Source organism: Canis lupus, chromosome 16, assembly GCF_003254725.2.
Source record: "Canis lupus dingo isolate Sandy chromosome 16, ASM325472v2, whole genome shotgun sequence".
NCBI lineage: Eukaryota > Metazoa > Chordata > Mammalia > Carnivora > Canidae > Canis > Canis lupus.
The window spans coordinates 41,999,927-42,016,910 of NC_064258.1; the positions used below are offsets into that span (position 1 = coordinate 41,999,927).

General features: G+C 42.1%; 2 protein-coding genes across 8 annotated transcripts in view; one reads left to right on the plus strand and one right to left on the minus strand.

The window, feature by feature from the left end:
* PDGFRL (platelet derived growth factor receptor like) overlaps positions 1 to 4,069 on the plus strand; it is a 65,409-nt gene extending 61,340 nt beyond the window's left edge. The window contains exons 5-6 of the mRNA XM_025469652.3: positions 2,094 to 2,233; positions 3,597 to 4,069. Of these exons, the coding sequence (XP_025325437.1) occupies positions 2,094 to 2,233; positions 3,597 to 3,785 (329 nt within the window). The 3' untranslated portion in view covers positions 3,786 to 4,069. The remainder of the gene's footprint in view (positions 1 to 2,093; positions 2,234 to 3,596) is intronic.
* A 617-nt stretch (positions 4,070 to 4,686) lies between these two features.
* The window catches only part of MTUS1 (microtubule associated scaffold protein 1), a 165,616-nt gene continuing 153,318 nt past the window's right edge, over positions 4,687 to 16,984 (minus strand). For 5 of the 7 annotated variants that reach the window (XM_025469116.3, XM_025469193.3, XM_025469391.3 and 2 more), the window contains 7 exons: positions 15,680 to 15,894; positions 14,855 to 14,960; positions 13,714 to 13,787; positions 13,473 to 13,568; positions 10,964 to 11,080; positions 7,592 to 7,689; positions 4,687 to 7,026 (listed from right to left, as the gene is read on the minus strand). In XM_025469116.3, the coding sequence (XP_025324901.1) occupies positions 6,813 to 7,026; positions 7,592 to 7,689; positions 10,964 to 11,080; positions 13,473 to 13,568; positions 13,714 to 13,787; positions 14,855 to 14,960; positions 15,680 to 15,894 (920 nt within the window). In that variant the 3' untranslated portion in view covers positions 4,687 to 6,812. The remainder of the gene's footprint in view (positions 7,027 to 7,591; positions 7,690 to 10,963; positions 11,081 to 13,472; positions 13,569 to 13,713; positions 13,788 to 14,854; positions 14,961 to 15,679; positions 15,895 to 16,984) is intronic. The other 2 variants (XM_049094939.1, XM_049094940.1) reach the window with 2 other exon arrangements.

The following is a 16,984-nucleotide window of genomic DNA, read 5'->3' on the forward strand; positions in this document are numbered from 1 at the left end:
AGTTGAAGAAATGGTTCCTTTTCATGTACTTTTCCCCAAGAACTCTTCTTTGACCAAGGTGGGTGGTCTGTGTGTGCAATCCTGCTGCTTGAGCAGCCCTGAAGAGGCATGAGTGGCCCCAAGAACAAATGGTTCTCCGAAATGAGAATGTGGACTCCTTATTGCCTCTCGTTCTCAGCCATGGGATTTAGCAGGCAATGGCCCCCAACACGCCACCGCCAAGTAAGTCTACACCCTCCTTGACCATCGTCAGCCATCCACTAAGGTCTTCTCTTTATCCCATCACAGCCAAATGCCCTGAGAGGGTGCTCCCCATTCTCCGTGTTTCCTTCTCTCCTACACGCTCCTCATCTCTCAACCCTGTGTCCCACCAAAGCAGCTCTTGCTCAGGGCCTTGGAACTCACAGGCTATTAAATCCAGTAGATAAGTGTCCGTCTTCATCCTATTAGATTACATGACACCTATGTGAAATGCCTTTTCCCTGGCTTCAAGTTTTCCTTTCCCCTGACTTTTCACATTCTCATTTGTCAGCATTTTGCTTCTCCCCAGCTTGTGAATGTTGGAGGTCCACAAGACACTCTTCTTCCTCATGCCTGTTCTCCTCCTGGCCAGCCTCGGCCATATCCACACTCTGCTTCATGTCTGCTCACCGGTAGCTCCCGAGTGTGTGTGGCCCAGCTCTGGGAGTGCCAGCTTCTGGTGTCCAACCCCCAATCTGGTATCTGCACTTGGTTGCTTCATGGGCCCTGCCTCGAACTGAGTCTTCCTCCAGGACCTGGCTCTTCAGTTTTCCCAGATTTAGCAATAGCACTAGTCACCCATGTGCTGGCCCAAAACTGGGAGTCACCCTGACAGTCCTGTCTCTTCCCTCCCAGTCCTTTTCACTTCTTCCATCAAATCCTTTTCACATCTTACTTTTCATGCCCTATTTCTCCCCATCCTTACTGAAAAAAAAGTTCAAACTGTCGTCATCTGCTCCTGGGACTAATACAACTACATTTTCAATTGATTTCCCCATTTCTCTCTGTCCTCCACATTGCAGCTGATTAGAATTAAAATTAAAGCCATTTAGTAGGTTCCTGCTTTTCTCAGGCCTCTAGTCAGAATCTTGCTCGTGGACTCAAGTGCTTGCTGGACCAGCCTCTGCACTCCTCCTCCTCCCTGACCTGCAGCCCACCTGGCTTTCATCCTCCTCACCTTGGAGGCTCTGCACACTGTGATTCCCAGGCTGCGGCTACCTCCTAGCTTCTCCCTCTGTTAGGGACACCTGTTAGGCTCACCCTTCAGGTTTTAGTTCAAACACTGCTCTCCCAATCATGGAGGCCTTCCTTGCTTTTCAGACTGTTCTGAACTTCTAGAACATACTGGGCTTCTCCATCATTCATAATACAGCTCAAGTTTTACATTTACTGTACAATTACTTGCTCAGTGTCTGCCTTCCCCAGACCACGACTAGAGGCTCCCAAGGGCTCAGAGACCACGTCTATGTTGTTTACTGCTACAGTCCCAGCTCCTAATCCATTGCCTTGCTCAAGGCTGCCATCAAAATGTCCTGGGGGAACGAACCCCTAGTGAAGAAACGTTTCTGCAGTGCTGTGAAGTAAAGGTACTATGAACAGATGTAGTATTTGTGCCCCTCCTGCAAACGTCTTTTTCCTCAGATTCAGACATTCTCCTCTTCCTTCTGAGGATGGGCAGCCCCACACTGGTCTGTTTTTCACCCCTTCAGCTGCCCTCCTCCCAGACTGCCCCTTTCTGATAGTCTGCTTGCTCTTTCCCCACACACTTTCTTCTCATGTTTCTTATTCCTCTTATTGCCAGAACTTTGAGCCTCCTCTCCTAGTGTAAATATAATGGCTGGGCCCAGGAGTCCTGGATGAGTACCCCATCCTGGACCATCAAGGTAGAGAGGTGGCATCCAAGGAAACCAGAAGTGGTGGGATAGCCTAGGCCTGAAGCTGGCTGGGAAAGCTGGAAGGCAGGCAGAAATGTTACAGTTCCGTTCAAAGAACTAAGCAGGTCTCAAGATTTTTTTTCCGTTAGAGACAAACTCATGGATTCCATCTCACTTTCCCTGTCTCCTTTCTTTCAGTTCCCAGAGGCCCTCCATCAACAACCATCTTGGCATCCTCAAACAAAGTGAGAAGTGGGGATGACCTCAGTGTTCTCTGCACTGTCCTAGGGGAACCTGATGTGGAGGTGGAATTCAGGTGGATCTATCCAGGACAGAAGGTAAGGGTGGGCTCTCTCCATTCACAGTTTTGTCCCCCATCCTCACCCCTAAATGAAGAGATAGGAACTTAAGAAGTGTGAGAAATATGTGGAACTATGGTAGAAGTGCAGGCTTATTGGTTTTCTAAGAGATTTCAGTATATTTAAAAGTATTTTTTTTTTTTTTTTAAAGGACAGGGAAGAAGTGGATTCCATTAGGCACTTCAGCATACTCTCTCTATAGGTTTTCTTCATAACCTTTTTTTTTTTTTTTTTTTTTTTTTTTGGTTTTCTTCATAACCTTTAAGCAAGGATGGGGCCTCCCTCTTTCCCCACCCCCAATGCTGGGTCAATTGGAGGCCAATGAGTTTCCAGCAGAGTGCTCTCCCCATACAAACTGTGCCCTGTGGTGAGGACATCCACCAAGTGGGCATATAAGCCTAGGCCATGGCAAAAAGGTGCTATGAGGCCAGAGATAATTTTAAAATAGACTTTCCAAAGAGCGATAACTACCCATTTAGCCTCTGTGCCTGTTTTGCTCACTAAAATAAACAGCTTTGCTACCAACATGGAATAATTCCTTCATTGCCAGAAGAGATTTGGCCTCCCAAGACAGACTCAGTAGCCAATACACTTCTGGCTTACAGGCTATGATTGGTGGAAAATAACTCTCCCCAGAGAAAAGTAGTTTCCTGGTAAAGGAAGTGTTGCCACACTTCAAAGACATCAATGATGCTCAACAGATTTTTTTTTTTTAATGAGCAGAAAGGGTATTTATTAACATTGGTAATATTACAGTTATGTTAAACTAATCCAGAACACACTACATTCTTATTACCAAAGTTGGATGAAGCATCTTAAAAGTGACCATCTTACTTTCTAGAAATAGGGAGTTATGTCATCAAGGGCATCATGTTACCTATCCTCGGTACAACTTTTCTCCCCACTGGAGTCCTTTGGCATATTTGACTAATTCTACTTCTCCCTCCCCCAAATCTGAATAGTTAGGAGCTCTTATTCATTCACATTTGGCTTTAAATTCTGAGACTAAGAACCAGTGAGTGAGCAATGTAAAGAGGAGAGCAGTGGAAACTTTTTCTTTTTTTTTTTTTTTTTTTTTTTTTTTGCCTAATACCAGTTCCACATTCTTGGGGTTCCAAAAGAATAAATTTTGTATTAAGTAGCCATTTACTGAAGAGCAGAAAGAACGTGCCAAACAGAATAATGTTTATACAGCATAAAAGCTCCCCTGTGCTACACATACCAAATAGTCTAAGTACGTATTTTACACTTTGAAAAGAACACCCAACGGTGTAGGGTGAATGGGAGCTGTTTATAGCAGCTTGTTGCTTGTGCTTCAGCGCATGGGGGTGTCATTCAACAGGATGAAAGGCCTGTGACAATTCAAGACACTTGGCGGCTGATCCATAGAGGCCTGGGGCACACCACAAGAATCTCCCAGAGCGTCATGACAATCGAAGATTTGGAGACCACTGATGTAGGATATTATATTTGCACTGCTCAGAATCTCCAAGGGGAGACTACAGTTGCCACCACTGTTGAGTTTTCCTGACTTGGAAAATGAAGTATAATGAATTGATGGAAAGTTCATTCGTATATACATGACCCGCTTTGGGGTTCTTTTGACTCATGCTTTGCCAGAGGCTGATGTCAAGTGCCAAACCCCACCCCCGGCCCTGTGAGTCAGACCCAGACATCCAAACTAAAAGGAAGTCACTCGGTCTAATAATAGAAGTGTTAACTCCTCTGACAGAAAGCATGTATTCTGATTGCTTACCTATGTACATGCATTTTCTACTTTTTTATAATAAAAAAGCATTGATGTTAAAATTAAAACTCTATTAAATGAGCAAGTTTTTATAAAAAATATTAAATGAGCCAAGTATTTGTTTAGGAAGTACACCCAGAAGGACTTGTTGGCAGCATGCCTGGGTCAATACTTAAGATACTATTTGATAACACAACCATAATACATGAGGATCTAAAAATGGAACAGTACATGGTTCAACTATGTATCATGCTGCATATAAAGTTATCAAAAAAATGAATTTAATTTGCTTTTTTAAGCTGCTGCACTCCAAAGTACTAGCTCTAGATGGGTCATTCTAGAGTATGTGTTTTGAAAGATTTTCAATACAAGATAGATTTCTAGATCAAGGAGGATTCAACCTCATTTAGGCTTTTTTACCATCTTCAAAAATATTTAGAGCTTAGCTCTTCCCATTTTCTTACCTTATACAGCAAAATTGTTAAGATCAGTCAAAATTTCTCCAATACACACAGCTTAGAATTCAGAGAAACTTACCTGTAAGTCTGGCTCTCAGAGCCAGATTTCAGCCTGTGACCAATTTGGTCATTGCATTGGAAGCTCCTGGGAAACAAATGGTCACCTGGGTCTTGAGAAGGGTGAAAAATTGGGTTCTTTGGAGGGTGGAGTAGGTCAGAGGTTGCGGTTCTTATATTGAATATTCCAGCATTATTTATTTGATCAAAGTAAAATACATTTTCCATCACTACAAACTGAGCACAACTAGTTTACACATCCATATTTTTATGACGTGCCAACATTTTGCATCCTACGTGAAAAACATTTGGTTTGGAAAAAAATCTTAAAGTTCTCAGTCTCGTTTCCTATCTACTCTCCTGTTGTCTCCCATTATCTGAAGACATTTTGTACTAATTGTGTGAGATTGATTTCCCCAGACACCTAAACAGTATGGAGGACAGCAAGGAACAGCACAAGATTTCCCATGTGTAGGAGATGGCAAACCCAACTTTGGCTAATGGCATTGAAAACAACCCAGAAGGGCAGGCAGAGAGATATTCCAGGAGGCAGCAGTGAACCCAGATTCCCATTTATCAGAAGCAAACATAGAAGGTTATATACATAAGAAGCTGTTGGAGGTTCAAGGCTTCAGACACAGTCACTAATAAAACCACCATGCATCCCACCATGCACCATGAATATCAGTTCGCTATGTAGTGTGTGTGTGTAAATGAGGACTCAAATATCCACCTCTAGTATCCCGACTGTTACTACACTATAGGGGTCACTTGTACAGCCACTGGACCTCAGCAACACAGGTTAGTAAATACTGACTTGCAGGGAGAAGGAGATAAAGCCACAATTCTTCCTTCTACTTCCCTCCAAACTATTAGAACTGGGGGAGGTAATACGTTCTGAAAAGAAACTGAAATATAACTCGGTAATAAGTTCTGAAAAAAAACTGAAATATAACTCAGAGCTGTGTATACTACATATTTTCTATTCATTGACTATTCTGCTACTTTCTCATGGCAGGATTCCTCAAAGGGTACATGGAAACTTAGCATTATCTTCCTCCACCACCCCCCAATTTTTTATTTTATTTTTTAAATACTGCATCACTGCCTGAAACAGGCTGTTGCTACGCATCAGTAAGCGTGCAATCCTACCATAGCTAATGACTTATTCTTCATCCTCTCTAGGGTTTCCCAAAATGTGTTCTATGAGAGCCAGGCCTTGGTTTGTTTGGAAAGTGGTTTTGGCACTTTGATGACGAGCTGGCTCTGGAAAAGCATATTCCTTGTCCCAGAGAAAAGTAGGTAGGAGGTAGAAGGTTTGCCTTTGTGGCTCTGCTGAGAGGTGGGGTGGTGGGGGAGGAGGTGTGGAGAAGAGGAAGGGGGGGGATGAGGATGATGGGAGAGCAGATAGTTTCAATCTGTGGGCATAGATCAAAGTAAGGCAGAAGCAAATCCACTGGTGCTGCCGTTTTTCTTTATACAGATTTTTAGAAAAGTTAGGGTTCTATATTTGCTCATAGCCTGAGAAAATAGATTGTAGACTCGTTAGGTTCACATGGGTACGTTACAAATCTACAGAAAAAAAATCTAAGTAGCATCAATTGACATGGTTCAACACCAAAACACTGCCAAGTTACTCCAGAAGGATACAGAACTGTGTAGACGCGGACAAGTCAAAGCCTTTCCTGTCATTACTGCTCCCCACTGTCAAGGGCTTGAGCTGAGTTGGTGCTAGAGAATCTTGATCCAAGCAACTATTGCTCCTCCTTCTATGGCTTTTGCAGAAATGCGTACGCTATTATTTGATTAGTACATACCCAGATATACGCGTTTGACTTTGAGTACACAGCAAAGGAGACAGCGTCAGACACACGACACTCCGGGCATCCATTTCATTCATACATCCCCAGTCAGACCAAAGTAAAAATCACAAGAAGGTGTCTGTGGTGACGAACATTATAAAGGTTATAAATCTTAACAGGCCCCTGAGAGTTTTTTCCCCTTATGCTTAGGTGAAAAAGGCAATGAACAAGACCCTCTCATTCTTTAAGTGCTTTGTGCAACGGTGTCCATGTAGATCCGTTCGGAGATCTTTGGGGAGGAGGCTCTTGGGCTGGGTGCAAGTCTTCCTGCAGCATTCCAGTCTCCTATGGAGCCTCGGGGGTGGCGACCCTCCAGTCCCAGCGTGGGCATCACACGTCCACCACTGTAGCTCTTGCTCCCGTGAGCATGGTGAGGGTCAGTCCCGCAGAACTGTACAGATGCTTTCGGACAGTCTCCTGGTTTCCAGAAAGCGTCATCTGGGTGAGATGCTGGGGCTGGGGAAGGAGCCGGAGTTCCTTGGGGACTGGAAGGGGACAGCGGCAGACGTGGGGGACCGCTTGGGGCTGCACAGATCCCCATTATGCAGCTTCCACAGCAGCTCCTCGTTCTCCATGGACAGTCTCTTGTTGACTTTGGACTCCTTCTCCAGAGACTCCTGCAGAACGGCCTGCTCGGTGGACAGTTGCCTTGAAAACAAAAAACAAAAACAAAAACAAAAAAAACCACTTGAAAAAAAATGCTTAGCATTTAAAATTTGAGCCCCCGAAACAAGCCCTTGGGAACAAAAGGGGAGCCCTGCACAGAACTGCTGGGCAAGGGGGTGTGGCTGCTGGCCACACACCAGGAACCTGAGCCTGAGCCAAAGGTAAAGTACCTTTGTAGGGGGGTAGGCTGGGGAGGGGGTCATGGTTGGCTGGGTGACCCTCCCACAGCCTTTCTCCATGTCTTCTGACTCTCTTATGTCTGGGGCTGTTTCTTATTTGGACTTGGGATGCTCCTTCCCCAAAAGCACGCTCAGGATCAATAAGCCAGGGACCGCAGTGGCCCACACTGTGGTGGCAAATGCACAAAAGTGTTCCCATCTAATTTTCCATGGGGCCGTGAGCACTTGTTCAACCAACCACATGCTTCAGTCCCACTTGCAGAGGCGCATTGCTGGAGCATGGTTGAGAGAGCAACACTTGTCACTCAAGGAAGGGAGGAGCTCAGGAAACGCAGGACCGTTTTGTTTTTTGTTTTTTTCTTTTTTACCTTGAAATTGCCATATGCTTGTCCATCCGAGCTTTTAATTCCTCATTCTCCTGCTGGAATCGCTTCAGTTTGTCAACCAGCACGGTGTTGTTGTCCACCTTGGTGTAAACGAGAATGCCAATGTTTATAGGTTAAAAATAAAGCCCCTCCCCTTCAGCACATTCCTCACCCCAGAGCACTGGGGCAGATTTAATTAAGGCAGGTTTAGTAATAGACTGAAGTATCTGCATTCAAGAAGAATCTAAAGCAGCAACACAGAACATCTAGGGATAGATTTTTATTATTTTTTATTATTTTTTTATTTTTTTTAAAGATTTTATTTATTCATGAGAGACACAAAGAGATGCAGAGACATAGGCAGAGGGAGAAGCAGGCTCCCTGCAGGGAGCAGGATACGGGACTCGATCCCCGGACCCCAGGATCATGCTCTGAGCCAAAGGCAGATGCTCTACCACTGAGGCACCCAGGCATCCCTGGAGACAGATTTTTAAAAATATGTATGCCAGGCCACTGAGACACCCAGGGGGAACGGATTTGTTCCGGGTCACATTGTTTTAGATCCGCTCCTGAGAATCGGTGCTCTGCCCTGGGCAGCACTGGGGGCTGTGCGCCTCTTTCAGTTTCAAGGTGGTAAAAGGAGAACAGCAGCTCGCCTGCACTACAGCTTCCTACAGTAAATTCGGGAGAAAAAAAATTTCCCATGTTCGAAGAAAATTCCTAGCAGGCCAGCAGTTAACAGTTCTTGGCAATGTCTACTGTGGCCCTCCACATGGTTTCCAGGTTCTCTGGAGCCTTTACCTTGGGGTGGCTGCACAAAGTGCTGATTCTCAAAGCTCTGTAGAGCACCAACCGGGAAGAGGGGCATCAGAGAGAGCCTCCCTCTTCGGTTCAGTGAAGAGACATTTGTTCTCCTGCTGGCCTGCCCAGGCTAAGCTTTCAAGGAAAACAAATTGATCAGGGGAGAGATTAAAAGTTATAATCCCAGAAGACATCTAATTGCTTAACGTGACAAAGAGTTGATTACATCCCATGACTTTCTAAAGGTAAACTGTTATTACTTGCTTTGGTAGTGACATCACAGCTCTGACAGAATTAATTCTAATCCCTGTCTCTACAGCGTATGACTCATATGACTCATCTGCTCTGATTATGACTTTTGGTTGGGAGTCCTGGTGTTCTTACCATTTCCTATGATCCAGAAAATGCTCGGGACAAGCCTGTCAGGTGGAATAAATTTCCCCCAAATGAGACAATGTAAGAAAAAAAGGGAGCCTTGGAACTCCCAGTCATCACAAAGGAATTCAAGATAAAACATGAGCTGGTGAGATTTGGAATGAGAGACTGGGCAGGGACTGGCCTGATAGTATCATCTCATCCAATTCTTCTTTTTATAGAAGAGACTAGCCCCGGTGATGCCACACAGCTGACCACTGGCAAAGCTAGTCTTCATACCAAAATTTTTGTGCTGAAAAAGCCTCCTTGCTTTCTACGAGCCTTATTTCTACAGAGGCTTAGAGTTTACAAATACAAGCATACTTCATTTTATCATATTTCACTTCCTTGTGCTTTGCAGATATTGTATTTATTTATTTATTTATTTATTTATTTATTTATTTATTTATTTATTTACAAATCGAAGATCTGTGGCAACCCTGTGTCAAGAAAGTCTACTGGCACAATTTTTCCAATAACATTTGTTCTCTTCAACGTCTCTGACACATTTTGATAATTCTGGAAATATTTCAAACGTTTTCAGTATTATTACATTTGCTATGGTGACTTGTGATTACAGTGAGTACTGATTACAACTCACTGAAAGCTTAGATAGCATTTTTTATCTAAAGTATGTGCACTGAGGTTTTTTTGTTTGTTTTAACATATAAAGCTATTGCACACTTAATAGACTTTTATATGCACTGGGAAACCAAAAGTGCATTTGACTCACTTTATTGCAATACTGGCATTGTGGGGTCTGAAACCGAGCCCACAGTAACATTCACTGAGGTATACCTATAGATACAACAGGTAAACCCGTGACTACTTTATCAATCAACTCATTCTTCTGCATATGTGCATGCAATGCTAATACCATGATAACCTCTTGGACATGGCAAGAAACAAAAATACTTATGGATCAACAAAAATTATAATGTCTTGATAATTTTACAGCAGAGACTGTTCTTCATGTATATGGTATTTTAAAAAGTTTGGATGCATGAATGGCATATGGGGCAACAAATTATTAACAAGGTTAACTGTATCACCAGTGAGCGCCATGTTAGCTGAGGTATCAGGCTTGATGTTACAGGATGCCCTTTGGCAGGAACTGGGGTCTACACTAGATTAGGCATGTTAATAAATCCTAAGAGTTCTTCTTTCCTTCCTTTAAAAGAAAAAATCAAAACTTCCTGGCAATTCAAAGCACTCATATATCCAGATGGGGGCTTCACCTTTACCTTCCCCTCCACAGTGAGGTAATGGTGTCTCTAGAAGAAAACTGACCCAAACCAAACACCAAAACCCGAACAAACAAAAAAGTAAACAAAGAGTTGCCTCTAGACTCCCTGTTGTCCAGAGCTGGTTTGAGCTTGAACGAGGCACTCAGTTACTCAATAATGAATCACTCATAACTAGGGGACAGAGGACAAGGGACAAGCACCGTGAGGCAGCTGGCACAGTCAAGAGCAAAGTACAGCAATGGCTGGGATCACTGAGGCTGCCTTGTCAAACCCTGTCCACTTGGTGAGACTCCTGGCTACCAGCATCTGTGTTCCAGGGCTGGGCGAGCACGGACTTCCGGGGAGACTTGTCATGGGTTGACATCAGTGCTCTGGCCTAGGGGCCTCAAACTCAGCTTCATTCATATTTTTCATAACATTTGCATTTATCCAACCAGATTAATTTTCTGAGAGCACGACTTTTCTATCACATTCTACTTCACGAGAGAGATTAAGAATTTAGAAAGAAAGTTGAATTGCCCTAAGGTGGTTAGCTTACATATTCAACTGCTTTGGGCATAAAGACACCAGCCTAGAGTTGGTGATATATTCAAGTACTGATTTTTACATGATTTTAAAATTCTTCCTAGATGGGTCAAGATTCACAGATGCCTGAAACAGAAGCCTAATTAGTTTGTTGTGATTTTTCCAAGGACCCAAATGCTGCTTTATGTTCCTTGAAAAAAATGTTCCAGAAGGCAGCAACAGATAAGCCTCAAGCAAACCCACAGAAGAAAATGTAACCTCTTCTACTGTCTGCACATTTCCAAGTATCTTTAAGCAGCAGCTAAAACGACTCCACAGTTCTAGTTCAGAGCTCAGTTCCTATGCCACAGACATTGTTCTATTGGGTAAAACTCTGAAAGAAACATACCAGTTTCTCCATTTTCATTAACTTGATGTCCTGTTGATGTAGTTTCTCATTCTTGATCTCCAGCACGGCTTTCAGGCTTTCTAACTCTTGCTCCAGATACATGAGCTGAGGGTTCTTCTGGAACAGACACAACAGAACACAGCTCTGACTGACTGCTTAACACATGTTGTTAAATTCTTAATAGAAAGTGTATTTGATTAGATTTAGAAACTGGGCAAACAAGTAGCAAGAGACTTTCTTACAGCAGCTTCAGAGAAAGAAGTGGAAAAAAGGGTTAAGAACCGTAATCTCAAAGGCTTTGGTTATAGGAATGAAATTAAACATTTCATCTTTGAAAACAAACATTTCACTCATTCATCAGAACTTAACATGGAAAAATATTGGTCGTACCAAGTACTTTACTGGAAGAGAAAAAAACCCATTGCTCACAATACAAAACAACTTTGGCTAGAGATGAAGCTATTACAAGTCCTTTACTGGTGTTTGGAGGGAAAAAGGGAATCATTGTTCTCTCTCAACAAAGTCAGTAACTGATCAGGAATGAAAAGGCAGTCCATTTATAGGGTGCTCTGCAAAACAACAAAATGACAATAATGTCCTGTGTCTTTGGGACTTTTATTACGATGGGACTATATTGGCCTGGCCTATACTTCTTTTTTATTCTGTGACCTGACCCCTATACGGCATAGAGCACATGCACTGCGAAAATTCTGTCCAAAATAAACACCACATAAGGGGAGACATCCTCTTGGAGCACACCACCAGGGTGCAATCCTGACTCCTTGTTTTATTTATGGAAATCCAAGTGAACCATTCAAAACATACAAATTGATAGCATCAGATCTACTGATCAGCTGTTTAATAGGGATTTTCTCAGACAAGTGTCAATAGTGTTGATCATCCAAACTATCCTGCTGGGCAGTGGTTAATGCTCCGGATCAATCCTTAAGGAAGATCAGGGAATGGGTCCTCGCAGATTACTTATTCAAACCCCTCACTTCATGGGAGATAGTGAGTTCCACAACTCAGACGCCCAGATCTGGGAACATGCCAGAGCCAGAAAGTGCCAGAGCAGGCGTAACACCCAAGCCTGCAAATCCAGGGCTCGTTCCCAAATTTCAGAGGTCTCAAGTACTGCCATCCTTTTACATATGGTGTTCCGCCCTCCCCAGAGGTAGCAAATCCCATCTTGTTTTTGTTAAAAGGGGACAGAATAATCACTCCATCCATTTCTAATATTGGGGCATTCACAGCCCTGTCCCCACAGCAGCTCTGCCGACTTCCCAGCCAGCCTGTGCCTGCTTCAGATGTGCTCCCACAGAGGTCAGGCATCAGGTAACCCTGCTTTCCTCAATCTGTTTCCGTTCACTTTCAAAAGCTGCTGCAGTTCCAGGAAGCTCTTTAAAATCTGCTTCTGGAACCACTTGAAGGTTTACACCCTGCATGTAAATCTAGAGATTTTTTTTTTTTTAAATCGCTGCTTTGTCTAAGAATCTTCCAGAATAAATAGCTTTGAAGTTTCACTGGAGATGATCTCATCTAATCTAATTGTAATCAAGTGTCTAGAGGGTGTCCTCCAAAGACATCAGCAAAAGATTTCACTCAGAACCCACATAGACGTACTTTTCAAGCTGGCAGATTTTAAGTGGCAAAATAACTTTGCTTCTGCAGTTCCGTGCACAAATATATGGAATGGAAATGGTGGTGGAGATAGAAACAGAAAAGAATTTCTTTTTTCTCAAAAGTAAGGTGGGGGCGGGGGAGTAAGGATACAAGTTGCAAGAGAAAGTTGAGCTTATGAGATAAATTTGTACTTTTTCAAAAGTGAGGATTATCCATAGGACATACCGTTCAGACATAAATAGGAACACAGTGCCTACACATATTACAATATGTATCAACCTAGAGAACATAAGCTGAGTGAAAGAAGCCAGACAAAAAGGCCACACAGAGCAGGATTCTATTTGTATGAAATGTCTAGAATAGGCAAATCCATGGAGATAGAAAGTAGACTGGTGGTTCCCTAGAGCTGGGGGCAGGGAGGACATGGAGTGTGGAGAGGAAGGGGTACAGGGTTTCTTTTGGGGATGGCAAAATGTTTTGAAAGTAGATAACAGGTGACTGATGCGCAGCTTGTGATCCAGAACTGCACATCTAAAGAGATGAATGTCCTGATATGTCAATTATATCTCAATATACCAGTTAGTTAAAAAAAAAAAAAGTGTAGTTTTCCCATGATACCCTAACTCTCATTGTCAGTTTTCTTGTTTTCCTGTGGCTATCAGCTTAGGCCACTTGCAATGTACTGAGCTTCATCTGTATGTCAGTTCTGAGGCTTTCTAAAAAGACACCAGTAAACAAAGAAGCCAGTTTAAAAAAGTCATTCTGCAAAATATGAAAAGGACCCCAAACCCATATCATTTCTCTAGCTACTGAACACTTAATTGACCCTCCAAGGCAGCTGAACAGAAGAAAACTCAGTAGTGATGGAGAAGCACACACAACTTACTAAATTTGCTTTCTCTCTTGATAGTCTTTTTTGTTCTTCTGATTTCAACTTTTCATTTAAAGCATCATTTTCACTCTTCAGATCATTGATTTGTTTCTAAAACAAACAATGAAATGTGGAGCACAAGTTAACAGGCAGAGACCAGAAACATAGCAAATGTACACAGAAACACTGCCCAAACCACACAAACCTCAGGAATGAGGGTATTTTGGGGAAGCAGGTGTAAATAAGATTTACCTACCTCCAGCGATTCCTGCTTTTCGTGAAGCATATCCTCAAGTGATTTCTTTTCCATTTCATGGCTTTTCTTGATTTCTGGAAAGAAGGGATTTTTTTGGAGGCAATGACATCCTATGAGATCATTGTATTCAATAGTTGTTAAAGCACGTAGATCTAAGAGTTGATTATGAGGCCGTATGACTATGTTACTTTATATTTGTAAGATGCTTTTAAATGAATTAAGCTAGCTATTCTCCAATTAGGCCTATGATGGGAGGAACACAGATACTTCCATTTTATGATGGAGAGCACAGAGGCCCAGAGGCCACAGGATACAGCATGTCCATCTCAGGTGTGTGGGCCTCAAACACTGGCCTTCACACTCCTGCACTCGAGTTCCTGTGCACTTTTCCATTTGCTCTTCATGAATCAAACACAAGTCTAAAGTTGAACCCAATTCTAGCAGGAAGGAAGAATGACAATGTTTACTAAATATCTACCCTGGGCCAGTCACTTTTACATATTATCATCTCTGACTTCATGTGACAACTCTATTTTTCTGATGAGAAAAGCCTTTGCCAAAGGCAGGCCAGCCAGTTCTTACCCCATGTCTACAGGCTTCTTCTATGGGACAAGCAGAGCTAAGTGTAATAACTTCCACTACCCTCTGTGTTCTTAAAGAAGTGGCTCCTTCTATTCCTTCTACTTCAATCTTTCTAATTATGATAAAATAATTTTTTAAAAAATTATTTCTTAACTCAGCAAGTGCCATGTTCTTTTCACAGCATTGTCTGTTGTGCAAGACTACTGGCAAGCAAGTGTTGCTTAGCATGGGTCCTTTACCATGTCCAGGATATAAACTAACACTTTCAACTTCCCGCAACTTCAGGTGGTAAAGAACAACCACTGCCAAAAAGACCTTTATGTTCTATAAAAGTTAGTCTCACATCTTAAAAGGCATTTGTGACAAACTATTATTTGCATCCGAAGGGGGAAAGGGCATCTGCTTACAATGAACAGTGCAAAAAGAAAGCAAAAACATTCCCAACTGAATACCACAGGGTATTCTCTGGAAGGGAAAGTTATGAATCATTTCCATTTTAAAACATATCATGCTGTTCCATTAGATCTGATTCTATTAAAAAAAAAAAAAGAATTCTTGCCTGAAAGGGAGGTTTCATAGGCCTTCTTTAGTAATTCAATCTTCTCTGAGTGGCTAGCTTCAATCTCCAACTTAGAAGTTTCATGGGCAGCATTTAAGTTGTCGAACTAGAAGCAAAAAAAAAAATAGTTTACCAGTAAAATTAAAAGTCTTAAGTTGAATAATAAGCAGCAGTATTAGGACACTTGACACATAAACTTGCGTTCAAGTTAAAAGGCTGCCTGACAATATGGATAGAACAACCCAAGCTGGATCTGTCACTCCCAATTCTCCACTCTCTCCTCGCTCAGGAACACAAACACACAGGTTCTCCAGGGTTCACTGATGCAAAAGGCCAAGTTCATCATAATTAATGATATGTTTCACGGTGATAGGACCACAGAAGATCCATGCCTGTCATACTGGTCTTCATATCTGCAGTCCCTGGCACGTGCCCAGCATATAGTATGCACTCAGTAAATACTTACTAAATGGAGAATTGATTTTAAAAGGAAGTGAGAAAATTAAAGAGAAGCTTATGATATACTATTAAATGAAAAATGTGGGTTATTAAGTGTCAGTTTAAAAAAGAAGAAATGCAAACCAATCATGTAGCAGTATAACATCAAAAGGGATTACTTCCAGGTAGTAAGGAAGGTTTTTTTTTTTTTAACTTTTCTTTTTTTCTTTCCTTCTTTCACTCAACATTGCTTTGATCCTAAGAAAAAATCGAAAAACCTCTTTTCACTTATTTAAATAAAAAGAAGTTCAAAGGAAGTTCTTCATCAAACAATTAGAATTCAAATAGTCATGACCAAGGACATGATCAGACTCCAAAGGCACAGACCTGCTCTTGCAATTGAGTTTTATACTTCTCTGCTTCTTCAATATAAATATTCTGGAACTTTTCACATTCCCCGGTGTAAAATTCTTTAAGCCGATTCTCTAGCTCTGATAGATCGGTCTGGTGCTGCTGGTTCAGCTTCTGGACAAATCCTTCATAAGCTATTTGCAACTCATTCTTGGCTTTTTCTAATTTCTCACAGGTAGATGAAGCAGTGACTAAAAGAGGGGAAAAAGGCAAAAAAAAAAAAATTCATCTGCTGAATATCCTAAATTCACCACATTCTCACATAGTTGTGAGGACTCTGGAAACATTAGCACAGTACTCTGAGTACTTTGTTGTCTCTTGACCAGATTTTCAAATATAATGGTATAAAAGTGAACGATAAATAGGAACAAGAAGAAATGGTCACTGGCAGCAAAATAAAAGCCCCATAACCACAAAATAAAAACCAAAACCAATACCCCTTTTCGACCCCCTCACCCCGCCTAACACACAACCATCTAGCAAGTAGTAACGTTAGTACTTGAAAAGAACCAGGTTTCCAAGGGAGAAGCACCCTTTGTGTGTTGACCGATCAGTGCAGGGGCCATAAGGAGGGGAGGCTCTGACTGGCTGAGGCGTCTCTAAGGCTGAAGAGCCTGTAGGGAGAAGCTAAGACACAAGGGGCAAGGAAGATCGGAGATAAGAAATAAATGGATTTTAAGCTTCTACTTAATTTAAGCTGATTTCAAAAATACAGTAATAAAAACAAAGTATTAGAGTATGTTGAACACAAATCACCAGAGCATACCAACTTTAGAAAGAACACATTTTAAAAGCTACAACATAGGGGTGCCTGGGTGACTCAGTCCCATAAATGTCTGCCTTGGGCTCAGGTCATGATCTCAGGGTCCTGGGATGGGACACCGCATCCGGCTCCCAGCTCAGAGGAGCGCCTACTTCTCCCGCTCCCACTGCCTGTATTGTCTCTGTGTGTCAAATAAAATCTTTATTAAGCTGAGTGGGAAAAATTAGAGAGGAAGATAAACCATGAGAGATTCCTAACTCTGGGAAACAAATGAAAAAAAAAAAAAAAGGTTGCAGAAGAGGGGGTGGTTGGGGGGATGGGGTGACTGGGTGATGGCCACTAAGGAGGGCACTTGATGGCATGAACACTGGGTGTTCTATGTTGGCAAACTAAATTTAAATAAAAAATAAAATCTCCAAAAAAAAAGCTATATATAAACATATCAAAAGGGTATTATTTTTAAAGACAAAGTAATCTGAAAAACATAATTTAAAATCAGATCATCTTACCTCTTCATC